Consider the following 24,770-nt stretch of genomic DNA (forward strand, 5'->3'; position numbering starts at 1 on the left):
AGGCTTTTTAAGCCCAGTGTTCTGCTGGAAACAAGGAATGGGTTGTTACTGTCGCAGGCTTCGGGCTGAGCCTGGAGGAATGCCAAGTAAGCACTCAGAGTTCCAATTTATCTTTAGTTCATCTGAGGATTTGCACTCTCTCAGTTGTGGAACTTGGTGGTTTAAAGCATCACATGCATGGGGCCCATTATCTAGTGTTTTCTGGTGTGGAAGAGGAGAAGTAATTGGAGTTTGCTTCTATGATTATTTCTGTGACATACAGAGTTGTCCTGTTTTTTCACCAGCCTTGGGGGCTGTTGCTTCATGCTTGGGTAAAGCTGTTTACTTAAAAAAAATAATAAAATCCAGTGGTACCTTCCCTAATCCCCCCTCTCTTCCCAACCACACTCTGCAGTGTGCTGGTCAAGACATAATCCTGTTCCTTTTCCTGTAGGTGACGACTTCATCAGGAAGTAAGTGCTTCTCGTGTCGTTCGGCTGCAGAGCGAGATAAATGGATGGAGAACCTGCGGCGTGCCGTGCACCCCAACAAGGTAGTGCCCATGAGGAATTGCCTCTGCTCTGGTTCAGCTCCTTGTTATTACATTTTATAGCCCAGTGCAGGGGAGCAGCAGGGGATGTGTTGTCATTGGAGTGAGTAAGTGGAGCTCCGGGTCAGCCTCTTTCCATATTGCTTTCTTCCACAATTATATTTACAGAAAAGTGCCAGTTATTCCTTCCCCTCTCTTCTCAGCACATGCTGCTTCAGCTCTTGCTGAGAATTGATCAGACCTGATGAATCTTCAGTGCTGCTTTTACTGATGGTACTTGCCACTTCCATAGGACTGTCACCTCCCAAAGCCTTGGGACAGATGTCAGGTAGCTGCCAGCAAAGTCACAAGGCTGAGCAGTCTGAAGAGTTCACGTGTCAGCTCCTGACACAGAGTCTGCTTTAGTGATGGAGTAGCTCAGATTCCATTTTCAGAGGTGACAGTGGAATGTAGCTTTCCCTTCTCCAGCCAGTCGAGGTGCAAAGTCATCTCCTGGGATTTACAGGAACAAATCCTTCTCTTCACTAGAACACAGGGACACCCAATATCCATTTTTATGGCCCACTAAGACTAAGTACGTCCTAAAATAAAACGTACAGCTGCTTCTTCCCTGCTGTGCTGGAGTTGGCTGCAAAGATTGGTCAGGACTAATGCAGGATTCCACAGCTGATGAGCTCAACCAAGTCGTCTTCTGCTGGTCAGAGAAGACACAAGTGATGGGATCCTGTGAGCTCCTGGCTGTGCACGCTAATTCAGTCCAGGCCTGGTGGGTTCTGAAGGAGCCCTCAGTCTCAGATTTTGTTGTTCCCAGCACAGTGCCAAATGTCAGAATGAAAGGTCTCCTGTAGTATCAGAGTGTGAGCAGTGGAGGGGAGAGGTGGCCTTCTGCCTCTGGCAGCCTGTTCCTTAGTGAAGTTCGGTTGCTCCAGTACTTTCCCAGGGCTTTTCCTGGTGATCCTGACCTGAGAGGGCTGTGTAAGGTTTGTGTGGTCACACTTAGCGTGAGAGAACTCCTGGGAGTGCAAGCTGGGGCTGGACGTGTCACTATGGTTTCAAGGTACAGTGTTGAGTGGAAATCCATTTGGAAATGTTTCCATCATCTCAAAACCTGCAGTAACTGATGGCTGACTTTCCATCTTTGTTTGAGTTCATAGACAATAAACTCTCAGTATCCAGCTTGATATTTCTGTCAGGAATTCAGTGTTCTTGTGCAGTTCCTGTGTGTACTTCCTGAACCTACAGTACCCCATTGTGGACTTCCAGCAGAAGTGTTCCTGCCCAGACTCCTGGGCTGAGCAGAGTAAGCCGTGGCTGCTGTTTCAGTGAGGGCTTTCCAAACAAAACAGGGTTTGCAGAATCCCAGCAGTGGTGCAGCTGCCAGTGCTTTATCTTTGGAGTGACTCCTGCAGCAAATCCCCTGTGGATGTTCTTCCAGGATGAGGTCAGCATCACGAGGGAGCTCTGAAAGACCCACAGTATTCTTGGCTCTGTTATTGTTTAAAAGATACCCAAGGCAGATTTCTGTCTCTGAATTGTCATGACTCTCCCATGGGACACCTTCTCCCGTGATTCCTCTCAGTGTTTAACTTGGGTGCTCTGGACTTCTGCCCTAAAATATGGTGAGGTTTTACAAACAGATTTTTCCCTGCCATTGGTGGTGGCATTCCCACGTGGATGAGGTGATGATCCCTGGGTGTGCATTCAGGACCCTTTGTGTTGCTGTGTTACAGGAAAGATCATGAACTCAGTGCTGCTGTAAAGCAGCTCTACTGAAAACAGAGGAGGCTGTGAGATAGCTGTAACAGCTTCTGCTTTGCACAGACCATTCAGGACCAGTGAGGTTCTTTTGGATTCTTCAGAGGCCCTCCTGGCAGGGAATGGGAAATGGTACATTTATGATTTGGAGGGGTTTTATCTTCCTTGTTCCTTATATTAATTGGCACCAACAGACATGGAGAGCACGATGATATTTTGGAAAATTAACATAAGTAGTGTTATTATGCAAATTCTTGAGAGCCAGTATTTCCTTAAAATAAAGTGTAATTAAGCCTCCGCTCATTTAGCACATCCGAAATAATTAATTCATATCTCCAGTTTTGTTGTTCTTGGCTTTGTGGGGTTTTTTATTGACCTTTCTTTCTTTGCATCTTTTTTTCAGGACAACAGCAGAAGGGTAGAGAATATGTTAAAGTTATGGATTATTGAAGCCAAGGACCTGCCAGCTAAGAAAAAGTACTTGTGTGAATTATGCCTAGATGACGTTCTTTATGCACGAACTACCTGTAAATTGAAAACTGATAATGTCTTTTGGGGGGAGCACTTTGAATTTAATAACCTCCCATCGCTCAAAAACATTACTGTGCACTTATACAAAGAGACTGACAAGAAGAAGAAGAAGGACAAGACCAACTTCATTGGGCAGGTGAACATCCCCGTGAGCTCGGTGACGGGCCGGCAGTTCGTGGAGAAATGGTACCCAGTGGTGAGCCCCAACCCTGGCAAGGGCAAGTCCCCAGGGCCCATGATCCGCATCAAATCCCGCTACCAGAGCATGAGCATCCTTCCCATGGAGATGTACAAGGAGTTTGCTGAGTACATCACCAACAATTACATGGTGCTGTGCTCGGTGCTGGAGCCCTCGCTGAGCGTGAAGAACAAGGAGGAGATGGCGTCGGCGCTGGTGCACATCCTGCAGAGCACGGGCAAGGCCAAGGTAGGACCCCCTGCCACCTGTAGTGTCCCTCTGCCATCTGTAGTGCCCCCCAGAGATGGTCAGAGCAGACTCTGGGGTTGGGTTGGGGAACCTCGTCAGCTGGGCTTGGGGCCGTTGTTAATGTGCTCTGTTTTTCTTTTGATTGCAAATGAGTTGGTAGCACACACAGCACGAGTTGCTTAATTAGCAGAGAGGTTGGTGGGACCACGAGACACCAACTGAGCCACTTTCCTTCACTTCTCTCCTTCTGGAGGCTCAGGGGCCAGGCTCTTTCTGTATAAACAGGCACAGTTGTGAAAGTAAGCAAGAAGGCAGTTTTCCAGGATGGAATGTAAGCAGTGCTGGCCTGAGCTGTGCAGCCTGTGTGTGCTGGGTATTCCTGGGTTCCATGCTCTGCTCCCTCTGTGCTGAGCACCCTGCACAGTGCAGCTGAACAGGAGGGAGCAGCCTCTCCAGAATTCCAGACCAAAGTGCCTGCAGGCATGCATGTCTCTGAATCAGCTCTTGGTCTTCAGGCTCTGTCCTGCTGCTTTTGGAAGGGGGTTCAGGGGTGCTCCCATGACAGTGCTCGTTGGAGATTGATGCCACTGACTTGCACATGGTGGAAGTTCAGCCTTTGTGGACCACCTTGAGCCTCCTTCCTGGCTGGGAATGCCCTGCCAGTTCTGCAGGCCAGGAGGAGGCAGAGAGGGGGAGTTACTCCTGGTTGTGATCCGTGAGGGAGCAGGGAGGGTAGGCAGAGCTAGACTGCCCTTCCTTGCTGAGGTTCCCAGCACACAGGGCAGGCAGTGAGCCCTGCTGCAGAGCATCCTCCATCCCTGGTGGCCTGGCACAGCCACAGCGGGCAGTGCCCGTGTCAGGGCTGCAGGAGTTAAAGCATCGCTGTTTTTCTGTGACTGTCTCCCTGCACTCTGCAGGGGAGAGCTGGGGAAGGGCAAGATGTCCAAAGCTTTTGCAGTGCTGAGGAACGTGAGCTCCTCACCTGAGGGGCAGTCACAAGGCTCTGCTTCCTTGGCAGCTGCCAGGGCCCGTGGCCGGGCTCGTGGATTAGGTTTAGTTACCATCTGTCGGACGGAGAAGTGCCTTGGCTTCCTGATCTAGTTCAAGGCAGGCAAAGCTCCCTGAGAGGATTGGGAGCTGGGGGCCTGCTGCTGCAGCAGCAGAGAAAATAGCCCTGCTAAAGCCTCCTGATCCCGGGAGTGCAGGGCAGGACCCGTGGGGAGTAACGCTGTGGCTGCACAAGAGCTGTGCTTGGTGTCTCTGCTCACTCCTTGTTCCAGGGCTCCAGAGCTGTCAGCCCCTGGTTCCTGGGCACAGCCCTGCCTCGTGCTGGCACCAGGAGCTCTGCTGCCCCTCCTGTGGCTCCTGCAGCTATAATGCCAGAGCTTTGTGGGAATAACATTGCCATGGAAGACCCTGTCACAGTTTACACGGTTCTGGTGCAAAAGGCTTCAAGTGTCATCCCAGTCTTAATCACCATGGATCATGTGTGGGCATGGCTGAGAGTGGTTGTCACTGCTCCAGCCTTTTTCCTCTGCCTCTCAGTACTGGAGAGGCTCCAGAGGGAGCAAGTGTGTTTCCAGACATGTGTCTGCATCAGTGCTTGAGATCCCAGAGGCTTTACACAGGGGACACAGCAAACAGTAAACAGACTTGATGACTTTTCCCCTAAAATGGAGCTTCTGCTTTTGCTGCCTGTCATCTGCCATCAGCATTAGTGCAGGGTTTGGGGAGCTGTCAGAGCAACAGGATTTATTGGAGCATGGGAACCAGGTGCTGCATCCTGGCCTGGACAAGCCAGGGAGAGGGAAAAGCAGCAGAAAGGTAGAAAAATAATGAATGAGAGAAGCAAGAACCCCCTCAGCCCTGCTTGGGGGATATGGGTGCACCCCAGTGCCCCTCAGGAGAGCTCCCCATGGCTTCCCCAGCCCCTGACCCCTGAGTGCAGGGACAGCAGGGCAGGGACCCCCCCTTCTCCAGGCCTCTGTCCCCTGGTGACTGGTGGCTTCCTCATCCTTGTGCATCACCAGGAGCCTTCCCAGCGAACCTTCAAAATCCCCCCCTGCCCTGCGGCCGTGGCCACGGCAGCCACGGATGGATTTCTCTGATGAAGGGCGTTTTGTGGCTCTTGGCCGCTGGAGCTGAGCTAAAGCAGCAATTACGGTCGGTGAAACAAGTGTCCAGTAGATTATCTCGGAAGATTCGTTAGCAGCTAATTGCTGTTGGGCTGTTTCGGGCCGTGTTTTCCTGCAGCGATTTGCTGTAAATACGGGGTAATCCCTTGATGAGGCCGGGATGGGGCCGGGGCTGGGCAGGAGAGGTGCCACGTGCCAGACACGGCCGGGTGCCAGCGTCCCTGGGGAGGTAGGGCCATCCCTACCCACAGCCACCCGTACCAAGGGACACCTCGGTACCCACCTACCCTGCCAGCCAGGTGTGGGCACCTGGAGCTGCTAAACCCACAGTCCCTCCTGCCAGGGGGGCAGGGCGCCTGCGGCTGCAGGTGGAACAAGGGCTGTAGGTTAATTTTTTCCCTAAATCTCTGCTTCTTCCTGGGCTGTAGCTGTATCACAGTAGGTTGAAAAGTGGAGCATGAAAGTAGAGTCCCCTCTGGAGTCTGTGCTTCCCTTGATGTCTGTGTGGGAAAGGGAAGAGCTTCATCCCTGCAGCGCTGGGCTGGTGTGCACGGGGCACGCCTGGAAAGCCCTGAGCAGCTGCCAAGGCAGTGGGTGGAGGGGAGGGGAAGAGGGTTCTGATAAGGTTCTGAGTGCAGGCACTCAGGGAGGGAGGGAGCTGCCCCAGCCCACTGGAAAATCTGACAGACATCCATCAGCTCCTGGCACACAGAGATGTCCCCTGTCTCTTACGGCAGGAAAGGCTGGAAGAGGGATTTTTGGTGGTTGAATCAGAGATGTGGCTTCTCAGCTCAGTCTTTCCCTTGTTACCTGTTTTCACTTTCCTAGTGAGAGCACTGATGAAATGTTTGTTCCCTGTAAGGATGTGGAGATGCCCAATGGTTTTCACATGTTTTGCAACCCACAGACAAAAGACACAAAGTCATAAAGCAGCTCTGGTGCCAGGGTTGGAGTTACCAGGAGTGCTCAGTCCTGCCTTACAGGGCTTGGTGTGGCCCTGTGATGTGGTTGTGGGTAGGTGGCTGCATCCTTCCCAAAGGACTTCTGATGCTTCCGGAATATTTCCCATGCTTAGATTTGTTTCAGGGCTGCTTAGAGCTCCCAGAGCTCAGTTCATGACCATAAATATACAAAAAACTTCTCTTGTCCAGAACACTGATAGATCAAACCCAGCATTAGACAAAGCTCTAACTAACCAGCTGCTCACTGGAAATAAATATTTATGGTGTTGGGAATGGAGTGAGGAATAAACATGTGTCCCTGTTTGTTTGTGCTGTGAGCAGATGTAGCTGCTCCCCCCGTGTGGATCTGCTGGAACCCCACGTTCAGGGGCAGAGGCAGGGCTGGGTCAGGGCTCTGGGACCTGCAGGCTCCACACAGGGCTGAAAAGTGACTGCTGGGCTCAGGCAGGGACATGAGAGGTCACTCGGTGTGGCAGTGTTGTATCCCTCAGGTTTGAATATTTCCCTGAGCAAGGTGATGGACACGGATTGCTGTGAGTTAACCCTCACATTGCCATTCGCCACCTTTTCCCAAGGAGAATTAGAAAAGGCCAAAAGTGCCGTGGGATGAGTTCCAGGGTTCAAAAGAGGGAACATTGCTGTGTTCCCTGGCAGAGAAGTGTTTGGAGCAGATCCTCAGAGGAACTGTGTGATGGAAGAGTCGAGAACTTGGGGCTGGGGTCCTTGGTTTCACAGCATCTGCCCAGGACCCAGCTGCTGCCCCTCTGCTGCTCTCCTTTCCCTTCTCCTCAGCCTCCTGTGCCGCAGTTCCGTCCCCCGTGGGGGTGTCCCAGTGCTCCTGCACCTGAGTGCTACAGCCCTACCCACCACTGGTGTTTTTCACCTTTGCATAAGGGCCCAGCTGGACTCTGAGCTAGTCTTCGAAATAAGCAATAATCTTATTACCTTTATCAATTCAATCCTCTTAAGGTTAAGTCAATCCTATTAATCAGGCTTGTGATTTGGAGAACCTTATTATTTCAGAGTCAATCTGCCCATCAGTCAGTTACAATACCAGGAATGATCAGCTCCAGCCCAGAGGGTGTGTGACACCACGGGGACTGCAGGGCCGTGGGTGTCCTCAGCTCCCTGGCACTCCACATGCTCCAGCTCTGGACACATCCCGGAGAGGCTGGGCTGGGAGGACCTTCCTGGGCTGGCAAAGTGCAGAATCCTTCCTGGGTTTGGACAGGACACGTCCTACAAGACTTGTGTTTCTTGTCAGCTCCCTTGGCAGTGTTCCTGCTCCCACCACAGCTCTGCCAGGCACCCAGCTGGCTCCATCCTCCTGCCTCCGGGGCTCAGGAGCTGGAGGGCCAGGCACTGCCACCCCCAGGCACAGGGACCAGCACTTGGAACCCCTCGGGGCTGGGGCTGCCAGCTCCTGCCTGCATTGGGAGGAGCTGCCTTGGAATAGCACAGGCTGGTTTATGTGCAAAGTGGAGACCAGTGCAGCCTTGTGCTGTCATGCTCTGAATTTATTCATTTATGAATTGCTCTTCTTTATCAGCATATGTGCAGCGACTGGGGTCGCACAGGTTCAGATCCGTCCAGTCTGAAGCAAAAAGCCTTAAAATAAACATGGGAACAAGCCTCAAGAACACTGCCACAGCCCTTAATTTTGACTGTAGACCTCTTCCTTCCCCTCTCGACTCTGATGTAATGAAATAAAGCATCTTATTTTCTTCCATTGCCAGGGGCCCTAACTGAAAACAACCCCCTGCTGATCTCTGCTGCTCAGAAACAGGGAGTTTTATTGGCTTTAGTTATTGCATTTTATTCAGGACCTTGTATGTGGGTGAGTGAGGCCCCCGGAGGGATTCCACAAGTATTTGCATTCCATTTGTGTCTTCTGAGTGCTGGCTGCTGGAGTACTTAGGGCAGAGATAGCAGAAGTGTGATCCAGAGCTGATGTGGCTTTTCCCTGGAGGGAAGGGAAGGTCTGGCCAGTGTGGGGGACAGGGATGGCAGGATGTCATGGGAAGTGACCCGCAGCTGAGGCGCCCTTCCCTGGGCTCACGGAGCTGCCCAGAGCAGTCCCTGCAGAGGAACTCGCCCAAGGACACTGCCTGGGGGAATTCTGACCCCCAACACATCCCAGGGCCGGGTCCTGCACCCAGACCTGCAGGAACAGGGAGAATCCTGACCCTTGAGATGCTGCTGGGTGTCCTGGCTCCCCTCTCCTTCCCTGCTCAGTTGTGAGGCCAGATTCTGCAGTGTTACTCCTCAGCTTTGGGTGCTGTGCCATAATGGAATTCTCTGGGACTTTAGCAGCTTTCCTTTCCACTTGAGAGACAAGGGCTCCTTTTCCCAGCTGCTGAGCTGCAGATGCTCCCTAGGGAATAATAACAGCAGCAGAGCTTTCCAGGGGATCTTCTCTGGCTTTGTGTTGAGTCCTGCCATGGAATCTTGCCTCGTTTTATATTCTAGTGAATTCTGTAGATCAGCCCAAGTCACCCAAATTCACATTAACTCTGGCTCCCACTTGGCCCTGGGTTTCCAGAACTCAGCAGCCAGTGCTCAGCTGACAAGAGGGGGAAAAGCAAACACTTGGCTAAGAGAGGCTGTAAAACTCAGTGTTCCTGAGATAATTAGTATGTTGGGAAAGTGACAGGAAAGAGAATCAAGTAAAGCCAAGGTCAGCGGCTGCTAATTAAGAATCAGCACCTTGTGTCAGCCTGAGCGGTGGCTTGGAATTGAAACGTACCCTGGGAGAGCCCCGGGAAGATAAAGGTGATAGAGTTACCCAGATAGCAGCTAACGGGATTTGAGCAGGGTTTAAAGTTTCATTCCAGCTTGGCTGATAAAAAGGGCAAAATGAGAGAAAATAGCAGAGGGAGGCACGTGCTCTGCTTCCAGGAGGGATTTTTGCCTCTGCAGCTGCCGGAGCGCTGCAGACGTAGCAGGATTTGAGGAAGGGCATCTTCTGGCTAAAGAAATAATGGAAATGGCTTTTTTTTTTTAGCCCAAAGCTCCTCCTCTGGCTTTTTTGGAGGGCCTTGGGGGAAGGTCAAGGCAGTGTGTTGGTCCCAGAGTGTTGTGGGAATGTGGGAGCAGTGGGTCACCTCCCCTCCTCATGTGCTCTTACACACACATGTACCTGCCTGCCCCAGGGTTTGCCTTTGCCTGGGACAGGGGCACAGTGATGGAGGGTCTGTGCATTAAATTATCTGGGCCTCCTGGGTTCAGGGAAAGCTGTTTGTTGAACCTTGATTAAACTTCCAGTGCAGAGATGTCCATGTGAAAAATGAAACAGAGCAAGTTGCATCTGGTGCAAAGCTCCCATCCAGCCACTGGCAGGGAGTAGGACCTGATGTCCCCTCTCCTCAGTGTGGGTTGGAACAGGCTGGACCATGGCAGCTCTGCTGTGCTTGGGGACATCAGGGACAGGACCTGGGACCCTGTGTGGCACCCTGGGGTGCTCCTGCTGCCCCTGCCAGGAATGGGCTGTGACCCTCAGGGGAAATGCAGAATTTCTTAGGGAAGGTTATTACTAAGCAGGTGATGTTGTTTTAATGGAAAGGCGTTTAAGGTGCCCTTGTTTGTGGAGGTGAATGAATGTGTGTGTCACCATTTCTCTCTCTCCTACACGGGAGGCAGTCAGAGGGTTAACGTGGGTGATTTGTACAGTGCCAGTGGCCTCTTTCCATTGTCACTCAGGTGAGTGGTGACACCTCAGCACCTGGTGCAGCGAGGAGGAGCCAGGCAGAGCTGCTCTGCCCATTAGCAGTGCAGAGAACATGCATCAGCATTAGCAGGTGTCTGGCATTCCTCCTGGATCAGGCCTGGCTGCAGCACACGGATCAGCAGCGTGCCCAGGAGCTCCTGACCCCTGCTCAGTGACTGCTGTGGCTGAAGCAGATCTGGAGCTCACTCTAAAATTCTGGTTTTCCTCTGCAATTTGCAGCTGAGACCAGACTGATGCAGGGGCAGCTGTCAGGGCCTGCTCCTGCTCATCCCTTCCATTGCTCTGCAGCACAAGGGATTCCACATCCCATGGATTTGGTTGTGTGCACATCAGACCAAGAATGTGCCCAAATGGGCACTGTCAGTGCTGTTTGTCTCCATGAAGAGGGAGGAAATGGGAAATTTGAGTATCTCAGTGCATGTTTAAGGCTTGTGTCTCAGCCATTAACTGGACACAACTCATGACATTGGAGCATGGCCCTTTGCAGCCAGTGCAGCTGGACACCAAACACAGCCGTGCTTAACAGGGGAGAAAAGGTTTTGCCCACAGAACGTGAGGCTGACACGAGAGCAGCCACAGAGCGGCACCGATGGAGAGGAGCTGGGTCTGGGGTGAGTCCTTGTTGGGGTGCAAGAGGAGGCTCTGCAGAGGTTTATTTCTCCTCATCTCTGAGGAAGTTTGGGCAGGTGGTGAGGCAGTGTGTTCACACAGGATCACCTGCAGCACCTCCAGTCCCTTGGGACCTCTCTGGGCTGGGGAGCTCTGTGGAACCGGTGTCAGTGCGTGGTGACCCACCATGGGCTTTGCTTTCCAGGATTTCTTCAGTCCCTTGGGACCTCTCGGGTCTGGGGAGCTGCAGCTCTGTGGAACCGGTGTCAGTGCGTGGTGACCCACCATGGGCTTTGCTTTCCAGGATTTCTTGACTGACCTGATGATGTCTGAAGTTGATCGCTGTGGTGAGAATGAGCATCTCATTTTCAGGGAGAACACACTGGCCACCAAAGCAATTGAAGAATACCTGAAGCTGGTGGGGCAGAAATACTTACAAGATGCCTTAGGTACGTACCGAGCGTTGGCAGCTCTCGCCCAGAGAAGTTCTGCAAGCTGCATGGTGGGGATGTCACCTGAGCCCTGATGGCCATCAGAGCCCTCAGCATTTTCCTGCTGGAGGGTTTCCCTGGCAGCAGGTCCGAGCCTGGACACGGCCGTGGCCGCAGTGGGCAGCTCCCTGCTGCCAGGTGAAGGTGACCGCAGAGCTGGCACCTTCATCTGCTTTCAGAGGAGATAAGCAGTGGTGTTTGAAGGCATTCTGCTGCCTGCCAGGCTCCTGTCTCAGCGCTGGCTGATTGAATCTCCCCCCTTGCAGCCCCCCCAGAGTCGCTGCCCAGGTCCTGCAGCGCTCCCGAGTCAGATGAGATCTCCCACGTCGCAGTGATGCGCTGCCTCCCGGAGCATCCAGCACTGGGAACCCTCCTGGTGTTTTTTTTTTTCCCAAGTGCTGCCTCTGTTTATGGCTCCAAAAATACTTCTCTTGATGCAAATGAAAATAATTAGAAGCTTCTGCTTCTGGGCAGGTCAGGAAGGAATTGCTGCATGCAGGGAACACAGCACGAGGATGGGGAGAGGCTGCTGTGGAAGCTCTGTGAGCTTCCATTGGATCCACATCCCAGGGCAGGATGAGCAGAGTTTCTATTGAGGTGTTAATTTTTCAGTATGCTGGGTTCCTGCTAGTGGATTTGTATAATTTTAGCAAGGAGCAGAGAAGCATAAATACTTTATTAAGAGAATAATAATAATAATAATAATGAAAACCTTGAGGAAAGGGAAATAATTGAGCAAATTCAGGCAGAGAACCCACAAGAATAGCAAAAGAAATATTACTTTATTTCTGTCTTGTAATGCTTTCTGGTTGAAGGCAAGTCTGTAAGTAGATTACTCATAAAAATTCTCAAAAGCCAGGAGATTAATAATATCAGAGAACTTTGAAATATTCCCTTTTGGGGGCTCAGTGCTGCCAGGCCTGTTCCATCTGTGCAGGAGGAGCCTGGGCTTCCTGCTCACTGTGGGGTGCTGGTTTGATTCTGAGTGACCTTTTCCCAGGGAGATGAATCACCTGCATGTCACAAGGTGCCCCAGGGCAGCATGGCACTCTCCTTGGAACCATGGAGCAGGTGATGGGGCCAGGGAAGAACAGCAGGCATCACCTGCAGGCGAGCAGAGCAGCTCCAGAGCTCCCTGGCAGAGCTGAAAATACACTGGAGAGGCTCTCCAGTGTGTAATTAAAATTTGTTTTGGCAATAGGGAAGGAATGCAGATTGGAGTGAGGAAAAAACAGAATGGGAAAATCCAAGACAGTTGGGAGCTAGGAGCAAACCAACTGGAATTAGAAGAAAACCAAAGCAAACCGTTCTCCCAGAATGTCACCCAAGCTAAATGCTGCCTCCTCATCCCTGTCACACTGTCCCCAATCTCCCCAGTCACTGCTGGGATGAAGGACTGACCCCCCAACCCTGAGTGCAGGGGCTGTGCCCAGCTATCCTGGGGTGAAAGGTGGCACAAGCAGAAGCTGGTGGAGCAGCTCAGTGTGAGCCTCTGCAAGGGTGAGGAGGAGCAGCCAGGCAGCAAAGAGGAGCACAGGAAAACTCAAGGAAATATTTTAACTTCATTTATGTCATGTTCAGCTCAAAATAAGCCAAGTAAATTGTTCTTTCCTTTAATTACCTATTTCTCCTGTGAATCACAGTGGTTTGTCAGCACCAGGGCACAGGCTGCAGTAGCAGGCCATGCTGCCAATAATTACAGGGCCTGCCAGCATCCTTCCTCCTGGATTAGCCTGAGGGAGCATCTCTGAGCTGGTGCAGGGGGGCCAGGGAGGTGCTGGGCAGTGCAGCCCTGATGCAAAATCCCAGAGCCACAGGGACAGCGCTGCAGCTGGGAGCAGGATGGAATGTGCTGGGTGTGTCAGGAGCTCCCAAGGAACTGCCAGGCTCTCCTGGGTCCTCTTGGAGACATGGAGAGCCTGGGAGCTGCCCCAGGGGCCACCACGTGCTCTTGTGTCCCTCTCATCTTCCCCCAGGGGGATGGGGTGCCAGGGAGCTGCTCGGGCACTGGGGCTTAGGAATAGAGCTGCTTGAAGGCTGCACTTCATGTCTCCAAACCTGTCTCCAAACCCATCTCCAACTCTGTTTTACAGGGGAGTTCATCAAGGCACTTTATGAATCAGATGAAAATTGTGAGGTGGATCCCAGCAAATGTTCATCTTCGGACCTCCCCGAACATCAGGGCAACCTGAAGATGTGCTGTGAGCTGGCCTTCTGCAAGATCATCAACTCCTACTGGTGGGTGTCCCGGGAGTGGCACTGCCTCCTCCTGGAGAGCTGAGTCTGCAGGAGCTGGGAGGTCTGTGGCTCTGGCGGAGCTGTGGAGGGGGAGCTGCCAGAGTTTGGAGTATCTGCTCTGGGCATGTGGCACCCTCCCAGATTCTCTGGCACCCTTGTTTTCAGAGGTGCCAGGGTCACTGGGGCACAGGGACAGGGCAGTGGAGGCAAGGAACACCAAGTGTGATTGATTCAGAGGTACTTGATGCCAAATGTGTATGAAATTCTGGAATAAAAGGCGGAGATGCATGTCCTGGGTCTTCCACCCATGGAACAAGTCAGTCTGGGTGGGAGTGACAGATCTGCACCTCCAGGAGCATCCGGCAAAGCTCGGAAGTCCTGCAGCAGGCAGGGGCTGTGGCACCTGTGAGGAGCTGCCCCAGCACAGGCAGCTTTTGTTTGGGCAGATGTTCTCTGGTTGCAGAGTGCTGGAGCTGGGAGGAGGATGCTGTTCTCCCTGCTTGGCTCAGCATCCCACATTCCTCTGGATGAACCCCTCTCTCTCGCAGCCCTGGGCGGTTGCTGGGTGATGGGAGCCCTTTGCCTCCTTGGCCCAAGGCCTGGTATGCAGCTGGAGGCATTTCCGAGTTGTTTGTTCTCAGGGTAAAGGTTCTTGCAACTGGTTGGGACAGGCCCGAATATCCCAAAAGGGCTGCTGTGGGGCACTGGATCCTGCTGAGGAGGTGGTTGTTGTGCCAAGGAGCCAAGAGTCCCTGTCTGTGACAGCTGCTGCCTGCAGAGGTGACCTCAAAGGGGAAAAAGATGGTCTTGGGACTCTCTTGGAGAAATAAAAATATTTTCTTTCTGCTTTTTGCTAGCATACCCAGAGTCTTTGGTCCTTATCATGAGAGAAGGAGCTTTTTTGTCTAACTGCTGGATTTCCAGCCTTCCTGCTTAATATATGGGCTTAGTTTTTTATTAATGTATTTGTAGCAACACTGTTGTTGCAAAGCATCAACGAGCGATAATATTGGAGGAAGGAGGTCTTTGATAATGAGGATTTCTTGTTTTCTCTCCTCTCCTAGCTACTGTGTTGAGGTCAGAAAACTTATTATAAATAATCTCCCAAGATAATGAATGTGCCCTCCTGGAAGCCAGGAAGGGAACTGATCCTGCTCAGGGGGAGAGCAAGGAGCAAGAGGCTTACTCAGGCTGCCATTATCTGCCACAGGTACACAAAGGGCAGGTTCTTTACAGGTATCTTATTCCTTATCCTTGGCCAATTAATAACTCTACTCAGGAATGGCGTTTACCTGCTCTCCCAGGAGGGATTCACCACTTCTAGTCAGCAGTGGATCATAATGGTTTGAATTAATGTCTTCCTAAAAATACCCAAAGTAGCACTCAAAGGTCACTCTAAAAATAGACTTGAAAAGTGACCCAGGGAAAGTCAGGAATGCACGAGAAGTTTGTTCCTCTCATCCTGCCTTTCCAAGGAAGGCTGGAGCAGCTGAGCTGCTGCTCTGAGTGGTTCCCCCTGAGTCCTTTGAGCTCAGCGGTTCTTGGGAATTAATTGGGCTGATGAGTGTTGGGATTGGCCAAGGTATCCCAACAACCAACGATCCTGCTTTAAATAGAGCACTGGAGTGTGTGTGCTCATCCGTGCAGAGAGTCAGGGAGAGGAAAGAGGCTCACAATAACCAAAAATTGTTATAATTATGACATAATTTGGACATCTGGAAAGTTTCAGTGTAAGCAGAATTTCAGCATGTGGAAGCTCGTTACTGGGAAGTTGTGTAATGAATTATGGGCCCATTTGTCACATAAAGCCAATGATCCAAATTCCATCCGCTGTGACACAATTCAGCTTCCACGGGCTCCAGCCTGTGACGGGAACGTGCGGGTGCTGCATTTCAGGGGTTTGCTCCAGTCACTGCACAACCTGTCCTGATCATTCAAGCCTCAAATTGCTTAAAGGATTCTCCTGTTTCTGGGCAAATACCATGAAGTGAAAGGGTTTTGTCCAATTGTGTGGATCAAGCCAAAGACAGAGGAGAATTTATCCAGCCAAAGACGTTGGCTAATGTTATCTGTAGAGCTCAGAGTAATAAAGCTCATGGGGTGAAAGTGTGAAGGCAGCACAGAGCAGAAGCTGAACGGGATGGCAGCATTTTCCAGGCACCTCCATGGAGTGTCATCGCTGTGTCAGAAGGTCAGATGGCCTGAAATGGAGCCTGACCCCTCTCAGGTGCTGTGCTACCCCTGCTGCTGGGGAGCAGCTCTGGGTGTGACACAAGGACAGAGTGGTTCCTGGCCAGGGCAGTGGGATCTGTGTGCCAGGGACACCAGGGACACCAGGACCAGTGGCCAGCCCAGTGCCAGCCTGCTTCCGGGTGGGAGTCTCCAGCTGAATAAATAACACATGCTGGGAACAGGATAAGGTGGGAGCAGGGAGCTGGGGAGGGCTGAGCAGGAACAGGCAGCAGTTCTGCAGCGATAAGGGCTGCTGCAGTGAGCGTCTGCTGGCCCCCAGGGGATTCTGGCATCCGGGAAAGGCAGGCTGAGCTCTGTGCAGCTACAAGGCTGGAGTAACTCCACTGGGGCTCTGTGTTTGTACTAGGCACAGTGGGATTTGATCCAGGTGCTTGAACAGGAGTATTACAGTTTGCACAGCTCCCCCTGCAAGCTCCAGCTGTGCCAGAGATTCCAGTGCTGCTGGTGATTCTTCAGGAGATGCTCTCCTTGCTGGCTAAGCTTCCTCTAGCTCAGAGTACCCCATGGCACAGCCACTGAGTGCTGAAGAGCTTCTGTGCACAGTTTGTTTCATATCCCAGTCTTCCCAGTTTTCTGGGGTCTTGGCATCCAGCATAAGGTCCAATAGAAGCTGCTTCTCTCACAGCTTTACAGAGCAGCTTTGCTTTTTCCCCAGGTGGTTTGAGACTCCTGACACTCCCACCCTGACAGACACTGCCTGTCCTTGTGTCATTTCAGCGTCTTCCCAAGAGAGCTCAAAGAAGTTTTTGCCTCGTGGAGACAGGAGTGCAGCAACCGGGGCCGCCCCGACATCAGCGAGCGCCTGATCAGCGCGTCCCTGTTCCTGCGGTTCCTGTGCCCGGCCATCATGTCCCCGTCCCTGTTCAGCCTGCTCCAGGAGTACCCCGATGACCGCACCGCGCGCACTTTGACCCTCATCGCCAAGGTCACCCAGAACCTCGCCAACTTCGCCAAGTAAGCCAGGCTGTGGGCAGGGCAGGGCAGGGGACAGAACCTCGGGGTGTGTGGGCAGAGCCACGGCGCCGGCACAGAGTCCCACGCTGGCCACTCCTTTCCTCGCTGGAAAGGGCCTGTTTGCTTCCTGTTGGCTTTTTCCCCACATCTCTCTGGGACTTGTTCCCTCACTGTCAGGTCAGGGAGATCATTCAAGTTTCCAAAACAGGACGTGTTTTATGAGCAGGAAAACAGGCTGTTTTGACCACATGGACAAGCAGCGGGGTGGCAGTGGGGACTTTGTCCTGTGATGTCCTGCAGATGTAGGACCAGAACCTGATCAGCAGCAGCGATGTGCTCGGCTCAGGAACTGTTCCACCCCTCCTTTGAGCTCTGGGACCTTCCCTGCTATTAAAATGCAGCTGACTGAACTGGGAAGGCCTCAGAACAGAGACACCTTCAATTTCTAACTAAGCCCATTGGTTTGATGGAAACAAAGCGAGAGATTTCTGAAAATCTTTCCACTGGCTGTAGCTCTGAGCTACTTATCCTGAGCTCTGATAACAAAATGATGAGCTTTCTGAAACATGAATGGACAGTTTGTATCTAAAGCTCCTTAGATCTGGAAACTGGCTTAGTGCTCACACTCACAGTCAGCAACGCACAGACGCGCCCGCGGACACCGGCAGGAGATGTACAAGTGTGTTACACTAGATGACAGAAATTCTCTGTATTCCTGACCAATCCCTAACTAAAGGGTTTTCATATTTCCAGCACTTTGCAGGAAAGGCTCTTTAACTAAGCTGACATTAGTCAAGCTGCAGTGATCAAGCCAGGCTGTCCTGTGCATGGCACTGGGCCGAGCCTGTCCCATGGAACCGCTGGCACAGCACCAGCTGCTGCCAGGACAGTCCAACCACGAGGCCCTCCCTCTTGTGCTCTAAATCAGACAAAATCTGAGGGTGATGAGCTTGGAGGGCAGAAGGAGGTGGCAGGCAGCCTGAGGGGACAGTGGGGCTGGCCCAGCTGCAGGGGTGGCTCTCCAGGGTGATCCCAGAGCAGTTGTGCTGGCATTGCTGGAGAGTGCAGGATTCCTGCCCCCATCTGTCACTGAGCTCCAGTCAGCTGAGAGTGATTGCTGTGACAGAATCTTGATTTCCAGTGACAGGTCCTGTTTCTGGAGGCTGTGTCCTGACCCAGCAGTGAGACACTGGGTTACCAAGAACTCCTTTGTTTCTCCTGCTTTCACCTTTGTTCCTGATGTGTAGATCCCGCACTGATGAGGGCTGAGCTGGATCAGGCTGGGATTAATTTTGGTTCCATGGTCAGCAGGTGTCCCAGGTGCCTGCTCACAGCCCAGGGGTCCCAAAGGCTTGGAAGGGTTCAGATGTCAGAAGAAGGTTCTTAGCTGTGTTGTACCTGCCCTTTCTGTGAACTGCAGTTTTTTTCCCTGGATTTAACTGAAACCTGTGTTGCTCTCTCAACAGGTTTGGCAGCAAAGAGGAATACATGTCCTTTATGAATCAGTTCCTGGAACATGAATGGACTAACATGCAGAGATTTCTTCTGGAGATTTCCAATCCCGAAACCATCTCCAACACAGCTGGCTTTGAGGGCTACATTGACCTGGGCCGGGAACTGTCCACATTGCACTCACTACTCTGGGAAGTCATTTCCCAGCTGGAGCAGGTATCCAGGGGATGACAGGGGCAGCTCTGGGGGCAGGAAATGAGAAAATGTTGTTCATGTGATCCTCTGAAGAGACTCTCCAGCAAGTGGCAAAGCCCACAGTTCTCTATATAAAAGCACAGGATGGTGGTGGTAATTCTTCTCTCTTTTCTGCCCAGGGCACTGCCACCAAACTGGGGCCTCTGCCCCGGATCCTGCGGGACGTCAACGCCGCTCTCAGTAACCCGGCCTGTGTGCAGGTGTCGGTCACGGCCGACCACGCCGCCTCCACGCCCAGTGCTGGCAACAGCATCTCTGCAGGGCTGCAGAAAATGGTCATAGAGAATGACTTATCTGGGTAAGAGACCAGCGGGGCCTGGCCTTGCACCAGGGACACACGGAGCAGCCATGCAGGGACAGGCAGGGACATGCGGGGACAGGCAGGACAGCGCAGTGTGGCGTTGCCTGATGCACTGACCAGGCTCTCCCATTGCAGAAGTGATGCTGGATGTGGTTCAGCTCTGACTCTGGAGAGAGCAGTGGGTGGTGGTGCCAGTCCATGGCTCCAAACGGGGCCCCTTGAGAGCCAGAACTGGGCATGTGGTCTGGGAAATGAGGAACCTGGTGGTTCTGGGCTCAGGTGTTGAGATGTGGCTGCAGAAGCAAAGTGTTCATCCTTTGAGGACTCGTGCTGACCTCGAGGTGATGGGTGGTGGTGTTAAGGGCTATGAGAGATGTTCAGGATTGGCCTCGCCCATCTTTGTACGAAGTACGGTGTGTGCTGAATGCACTGACATCCAAACCTGGATAGTTCTGGAACTATCCAAGCTGTGGAAACCTCACAAGGAATTTCAGTCTACTCTGTCCAGTTTTTGTAATGCTGGGAGTTTTCACTGCTGAGCAGTGATTCACAGGCACAGTCACCTATCTGCTTTTTAGCCTGATTAAGTAAGGAGCTTCATTCATGGGGAGGATGAGGCTTTTGCAGACCTCCAATGTTTCTGTTTGTGGAAAATGAAATGGAGCCCACACAGACAGAAAGACTGTGCTAGTAAAATAGTTTGTAAGTGGAAACTGCATAATATTTAACAGTTTAATTAGGAATGAAAGGCAGCAATGGCACTGGACTTGCTCTAATCAGAGCTTTCATCTCTAGTGCCTCCCAGCATGAGGTGCAGTTATTTAAATCCAGTGCTGTGGAGGATCTCTGACAATATGCTTCCCTCCCAATACTTGCTTACAATGCACCATCTTTGATCAGCAGAATATTCACATGAAGCTACTGCAAAGCTCTTTCTTCTTATCCCCAAGAAATCAATATTGTATGAATGTGCATTGCAGCAGGAGTGGGGGGATAACCTTCAGCTGTCAGGTTGAAGCTCTGCTGTGTGAGTGCTCACTGACCTGGGAGGCCTGGTGTGGACCCAGCCCTATGGTGTTCTGTGCTGTCCAAATCCTGGCCAGTGTGCCCACAGGAGCTTGCTGCCCAGGTACAAAGCAGGGGCACGGGACTGGCATGGATACAGCCTTTGGGAGCAGGAAGGGTGACACGCACTGACCCAGAGCAGAGCGGCCACCATGAGTGTGTCCCTGAGCCTGGTGACAGCAGTGCCCTGTGTGCACACGCTGCCCTCACTCACCTGCCCTCACCTGCCCGTTCTCAGGCCAGCCCAGGGCTCCACAGCACCCTCCCCACTCCTCACGCTGTCCCTGGCTGAGCCAGCCCTGTCCCTGCTCCTGCCAGGGCTGGGTCCTGTCCCTGTCCCCATCCCTGTCCCACACAGCTGCGCCACCCTGATTTCTGAGTGATTTCGTTTTCCTGCTCTGGTGCAGCATTCACAACTCTTCTTTTTTGTTTTGTTTTCCTTTCCTCTTCTTACGCACTGACTTCCCCGCAGTCTGATAGATTTCACACGGTTACCATCTCCAACCCCTGAAAACAAGGACTTGTTTTTTGTCACAAGGTCTGCTGGGGCCCAGCCCTCGCCTGCCCGAAGCTCCAGTTACTCAGAGGCCAATGAGCCCGACGTGCAGATGTCTAATGGCAGCAAGAGTTTGTCCATGGTGGACTTGCAGGACAATCGGCTCTTGGACAGCGGGGCCAACGCGCCCGGCGCAGCTGACTCGCTCAATGACAGTCAGTCGTCCCTGGGGCAGTTGCAGGGCGTATGGACCACACGGACTCAGCAGAACAGCGTGACGGGCATGGCCACCGTGCGCCGGGTGGGCCAGACCCCCACCACGCCGAGCGGCGAGAGCGCGCCCGGCCGGCCCCAGCTGCTGGCGCCGCTGTCCTTCCAGAACCCCGTGTACCAGATGGCCGCCGGGCTGCCGCTGTCCCCCCGCGGCCTGGGCGACTCCGGCTCCGAGTGCCACAGCTCGCTCAGCTCCCACAGCAACAGCGAGGAGCTGACGGCCAACAAGCACGGCTTTGCCGGCCCCGCCGCCGGCGAGGACTTCTCGCGCCGGCCGGGGGAGCTGGCCCGGCGGCAGCTGTCGCTGACCGAGAAGGGCGGCCAGCCCACGATGCCGCGGCAGAACAGCGCGGGGCCGCAGCGGCGCATCGACCAGCCGCCCCCGCCGCCGCCGCCCGTCACCCGCGGCCGCACGCCGCCCTCCCTGCTGAACACGGTGCAGTACCAGCGACCCTCCAGCGGCAGCATGATGTCCTCATCGCCCGACTGGCCCGGCAGCGGGGCGCGACTCCGGCAGCAGTCCTCCTCCTCCAAGGGTGACAGCCCCGAGATGAAGCAGCGCACGATGCACAAACAGGTGAGTTCGGGCTGTCCAGGCCCTGGCGCTGAAGGGGCCAGGTGGGATTACCCGTGGAGATTGCTGCCATGGGAGGGCATGTGGCTCTGAGCTGCCACGTCAGTGCCAACCCCATAGTGGCATCGCCTGTGGGGATGTTCCTTGGCTCTGGCACCTCTGGCCTGAGACAGGGGCCCTCAGGGACAGGAACACAGAGCAGCGTCCACTCCCGGTGTCTGTCACGTGGCACACTGGTGGTAGGTGGCAGAGGCTCGAGGGCAGTGGCAGCCATGCCGCTGTCCTGCGCTACCATCTTGTCACTGCTTTGCCTCTCCATGCCCAGGCTCTCATCCCATGCCATAGCCAACCCCGTGCCATCTCCCAGGCTTGGAACAGACCCTGATCTCCTGTAACTAAGAGCCTCCCTGCTGCTGCTCCCGTCCCAGTGGGGCCGTGGCATTCCTGGACATTCCTGTTTGCTCTGTGAGGCCCTCCCGTAGGAGTGGGGAGGAAGGAGCCCGGAGTGACATTCCCGCTGTGCAGAGCTCTGCAGTGATCCCAGTCCCAGACCACGTGCTGGGCTGCACAGAATTCCATTCCACTGTCCATGGAGGTAAAATGGAAGGCAGTAGGTCACAGGCCTAAGGCCCTCTGGATGTCCTGGCATGGACAAATGGTTTTTGTAGTCCTCATTTATTCACTCTACATTTCAAAACCAGCCCTACAGAACATTATCACCGTAAGACCTCTGTGCCTAAAAGGAGAATTGTAAAGAAAAGCAAACACAGAAACTGGACAAGCAGCAAGAGCTCACTGCACCCAGAGCCTGAGTTACCTCAGGCCCTTCTCCAGCCCTCAGTGCAGCTGTGGAGCCTGGTCAGTGTTGCTCACAGGAGGTTGTTCATGCTCCCATCTGAGGCCGCTCCGTGATTCCGGTATCGATCCGTAAGCGCTGGATTAGCAGCTCTGTGCAGCAGCCTTTGTGTAACACAATCAATGCTCGTTAGGGACAGAGGGCACAGAGCTGTGCAACGAGCAGAGGCCTGGATGCAGCAGGGTTTCTTCCAGAAAGACAAGGATTCTCCAGGTGGCCATCGGAAAGCCCTGGCCAGGTTCTCTTTGCAGAAGATTCCTCCACCCACACCTGTGGTCCTCTCGAAGTTTCTCTTCAGACCTGAAGTCTCAGAAGCCTCTCCCACCCTCACTCTGCACGTTTTATTTGCATGTTGGCAGCATGAGGATTTGTAGCCAGTGATGCTCATGAGCCAAGTGTAATCCTTCTGATTCAAAATTCTGAAGGTAGAAGACCAGACTGGAAGATGGCATGGGAAAGCCCCCGACCCCAGTGAGCGATGCTCATGAGCCGTCTGATGCTTCTGATTCAAAATTTTGGAGGTAGAAGACCAGACTGGAAGATGGCATGGGAAAGCCCCCGACCCCAGTGAGGAAATGAAACCAGTCCCCATTCCTTCTGACAGAGCCTGCTGTTCTGCTGCCTGACAGTGACTGGGCTTCTCTATCCAGAGATTGGAATGAAGGAGAAAGTTTCTGACATTTCCAATTTGTTAACTTGAATTCCCAAGTCATTAACTTGAATGACCAACTCATGCAGATCCCATGTGTTCATCTCACTGTTTACTGCAGCTTATAACAGGCAGGATGGAGGGGAAATAGCTGAAGAGTGACTTCCTTGTAATGTGGTTGGAAAATATTTAGGCAGTGCCACTGGCAGTCCCTGCCCAGGCCAGGACTGAAAGGCATCAGATGTGATGGTAGCTCACTGGCCATGGAACATCACTGCTTGTAAGTGATACTGAGCATTTAGATCTCTACAGCATCCTTAGTGTAGCCTCAACTGAAAAGAAACTTTTGTTCTCCAAGAAGGCACCTGCTCGGTCATAAGGAGAGTTTCAGTTTTCAGATCTTGTTTTATGGAATCCATGGAAGCAAAGATGGCTCATAACAAGATGAAGACTTGAGAGAACTCTGCTCATGAAATGAAAAAAACACATCCAGCCACTCTGCTCACCTGCAGCTCAGCACCTTCACAGGTCGTGTCCTTGTGAGGTGACAGGATCTGCTCAGACACCGGGGCCATGACTTCGAGCAGTAATGTCCAGCTGCAGAACAGGAGTTGTCCCTGCTCCAGCCCCAGCTGCTCTGGTAGCTCAGCCTGGCTCGTTGCTGTCTGAGCAGCATGGGAGAGGGTCTGATGGAAGGAAACTCTCTCTCTCCAGCCTCATGATCATTTGTGTTACAGGTTTTTCTTTTGTCATGGTTGTATCATTGTTTCATTGTAGGCCCCTTCTCCTGTGAACCCCAATGCCCTGGACCGCACTGCTGCTTGGCTTTTGAATATGAACATGCAGTTTTTAGAAGATGAAAGCATTGACCCAGATTCCAAGCACAGGGATAAGCTCAGGAATAAGGACGAGCTCAGCCAAGCAGAAAAGGTAAAACCTGATTGGATTGAAACAAGTTTCTGAATAGAGAGAGGATTTCCTTGAATGTCATTCCCTGAGCACCCTGGGGAGAAGGTGGGCTGTGTGCAGGTCCCTGCCCAGGAGAGAAGGGCCACGTTTCTCCCTGTCCTACTTGGCCTCACAGGGAACTTGTGGGGAACGTTTGGGAGGCTTTCACACACTCAGTGACTGGAATCACCTTCTGATGAAAGCAAGTGAGAAAGACAGGAGCCAGGAATCAAGTGTTGATGCTGCCCTGAAACAAACTCTGCAGCCAGCCAGTGCCTCTTACTCTCCCCTTTCAAACTCACCCAGCTGCAGGGAAGAAAGCTTAAAAAGGGGATTAAGAGGTGGAGTAAGGCACAGGCAGCCTCATGCCTTGGAACAGGGACATGGAGCAGGAAGCAGCCTCCCTGTCAGAAAGCTGTTCACTAAACTAAAAATTAAGTCCAAATTTTGGTCTCAGAGACTGCACTGGTGCCTGGGGTGACTTTGTGGCACTTCCAGAAGCTTATGGAAGTGTTGCACACATCAGGGCCTGGCCAGTCAGGGATCTTCCTGACCAGGAAGCCATGTGCAGAGTATTCAGTCTCACCCCTGGGCCCTCTGAAGCAGAGGCTGCTCCCTTCCCCTCCTTCCTGGGCAAGTCTAGGGTGGGAGAAGCTGAGAAGAGACAAAGTAGGCCTGGTCAGGATGAAAAAGAAGGATAAAAATGAGGATCCAACAGTCAGAATCTGGGAAAATCCCATCTTTGCTGATTGCTGCTTCTGCAAGGTTCTTTCTCAGCAGCTTGGCTCTGCCAGGATTGTGGCACTTGAGCATCAATAGCATTTGGGATGTTTCCTCAATGTGCTTCTCTTCTGTCACACCAGCACTGCAGACATCATCCTTCCCTAAGCCCCCACCCTGTTTCCCAGCACAGACGTGTCTCTGGCTTTGTTCCAATAGCCTTCCTGTGCTCATTCTGCTCTGCTGTGTCATTTGGGGACTGTCACCTCTTAAACCCAAGGAAAATGCTGAGGGCAGGTGTTGTAGGAGCCAGGAGGTACAAGGCAGCAGCTCCCAGCTGCCCCAGGAAGATCAGGGCAGTTTTGTGGGTTCAGCCCATCCTGACTGGGTGCTGGGCAGGCAGTGGTGGGGTTCCAAACCCCGATGGCACTGCAACATCCCAGTGCCTGCCCCAAGCCCAGTGGGAGCCCAGCCCAGGCTGTCTCATTGCCATGCAGCATCCTCCTTACTCTGCTGTCCCATCAGTCACTGACATTGAAGATCACCATTAGCATAACCTCTCTCCCCATC

The 24,770-nt window shown here is 52.9% G+C and overlaps 1 protein-coding gene across 9 annotated transcripts in view; it reads left to right on the plus strand.

Moving 5' to 3' along the window:
- LOC121337134 (DAB2 interacting protein) overlaps window positions 1–24,770 on the plus strand; it is a 158,563-nt gene that overhangs the window by 126,548 nt on the left and 7,245 nt on the right. For 7 of the 9 annotated variants that reach the window (XM_041407005.1, XM_041407007.1, XM_041407002.1 and 4 more), the window contains 9 exons: window positions 434–532; window positions 2,688–3,242; window positions 10,980–11,124; window positions 13,260–13,404; window positions 16,375–16,611; window positions 18,078–18,279; window positions 18,438–18,616; window positions 20,157–21,030; window positions 23,310–23,462. In XM_041407005.1, coding sequence (XP_041262939.1) covers window positions 434–532; window positions 2,688–3,242; window positions 10,980–11,124; window positions 13,260–13,404; window positions 16,375–16,611; window positions 18,078–18,279; window positions 18,438–18,616; window positions 20,157–21,030; window positions 23,310–23,462 — 2,589 coding nt within the window. The remainder of the gene's footprint in view (window positions 1–433; window positions 533–2,687; window positions 3,243–10,979; window positions 11,125–13,259; window positions 13,405–16,374; window positions 16,612–18,077; window positions 18,280–18,437; window positions 18,617–20,156; window positions 21,031–23,309; window positions 23,463–24,770) is intronic. The other 2 variants (XM_041407004.1, XM_041407006.1) reach the window with 2 other exon arrangements.

The sequence above is a fragment of the Onychostruthus taczanowskii genome, unplaced genomic scaffold (genome assembly GCF_017590055.1).
Source record: "Onychostruthus taczanowskii isolate IOZ18803 unplaced genomic scaffold, ASM1759005v1 scaffold25, whole genome shotgun sequence".
NCBI lineage: Eukaryota > Metazoa > Chordata > Aves > Passeriformes > Passeridae > Onychostruthus > Onychostruthus taczanowskii.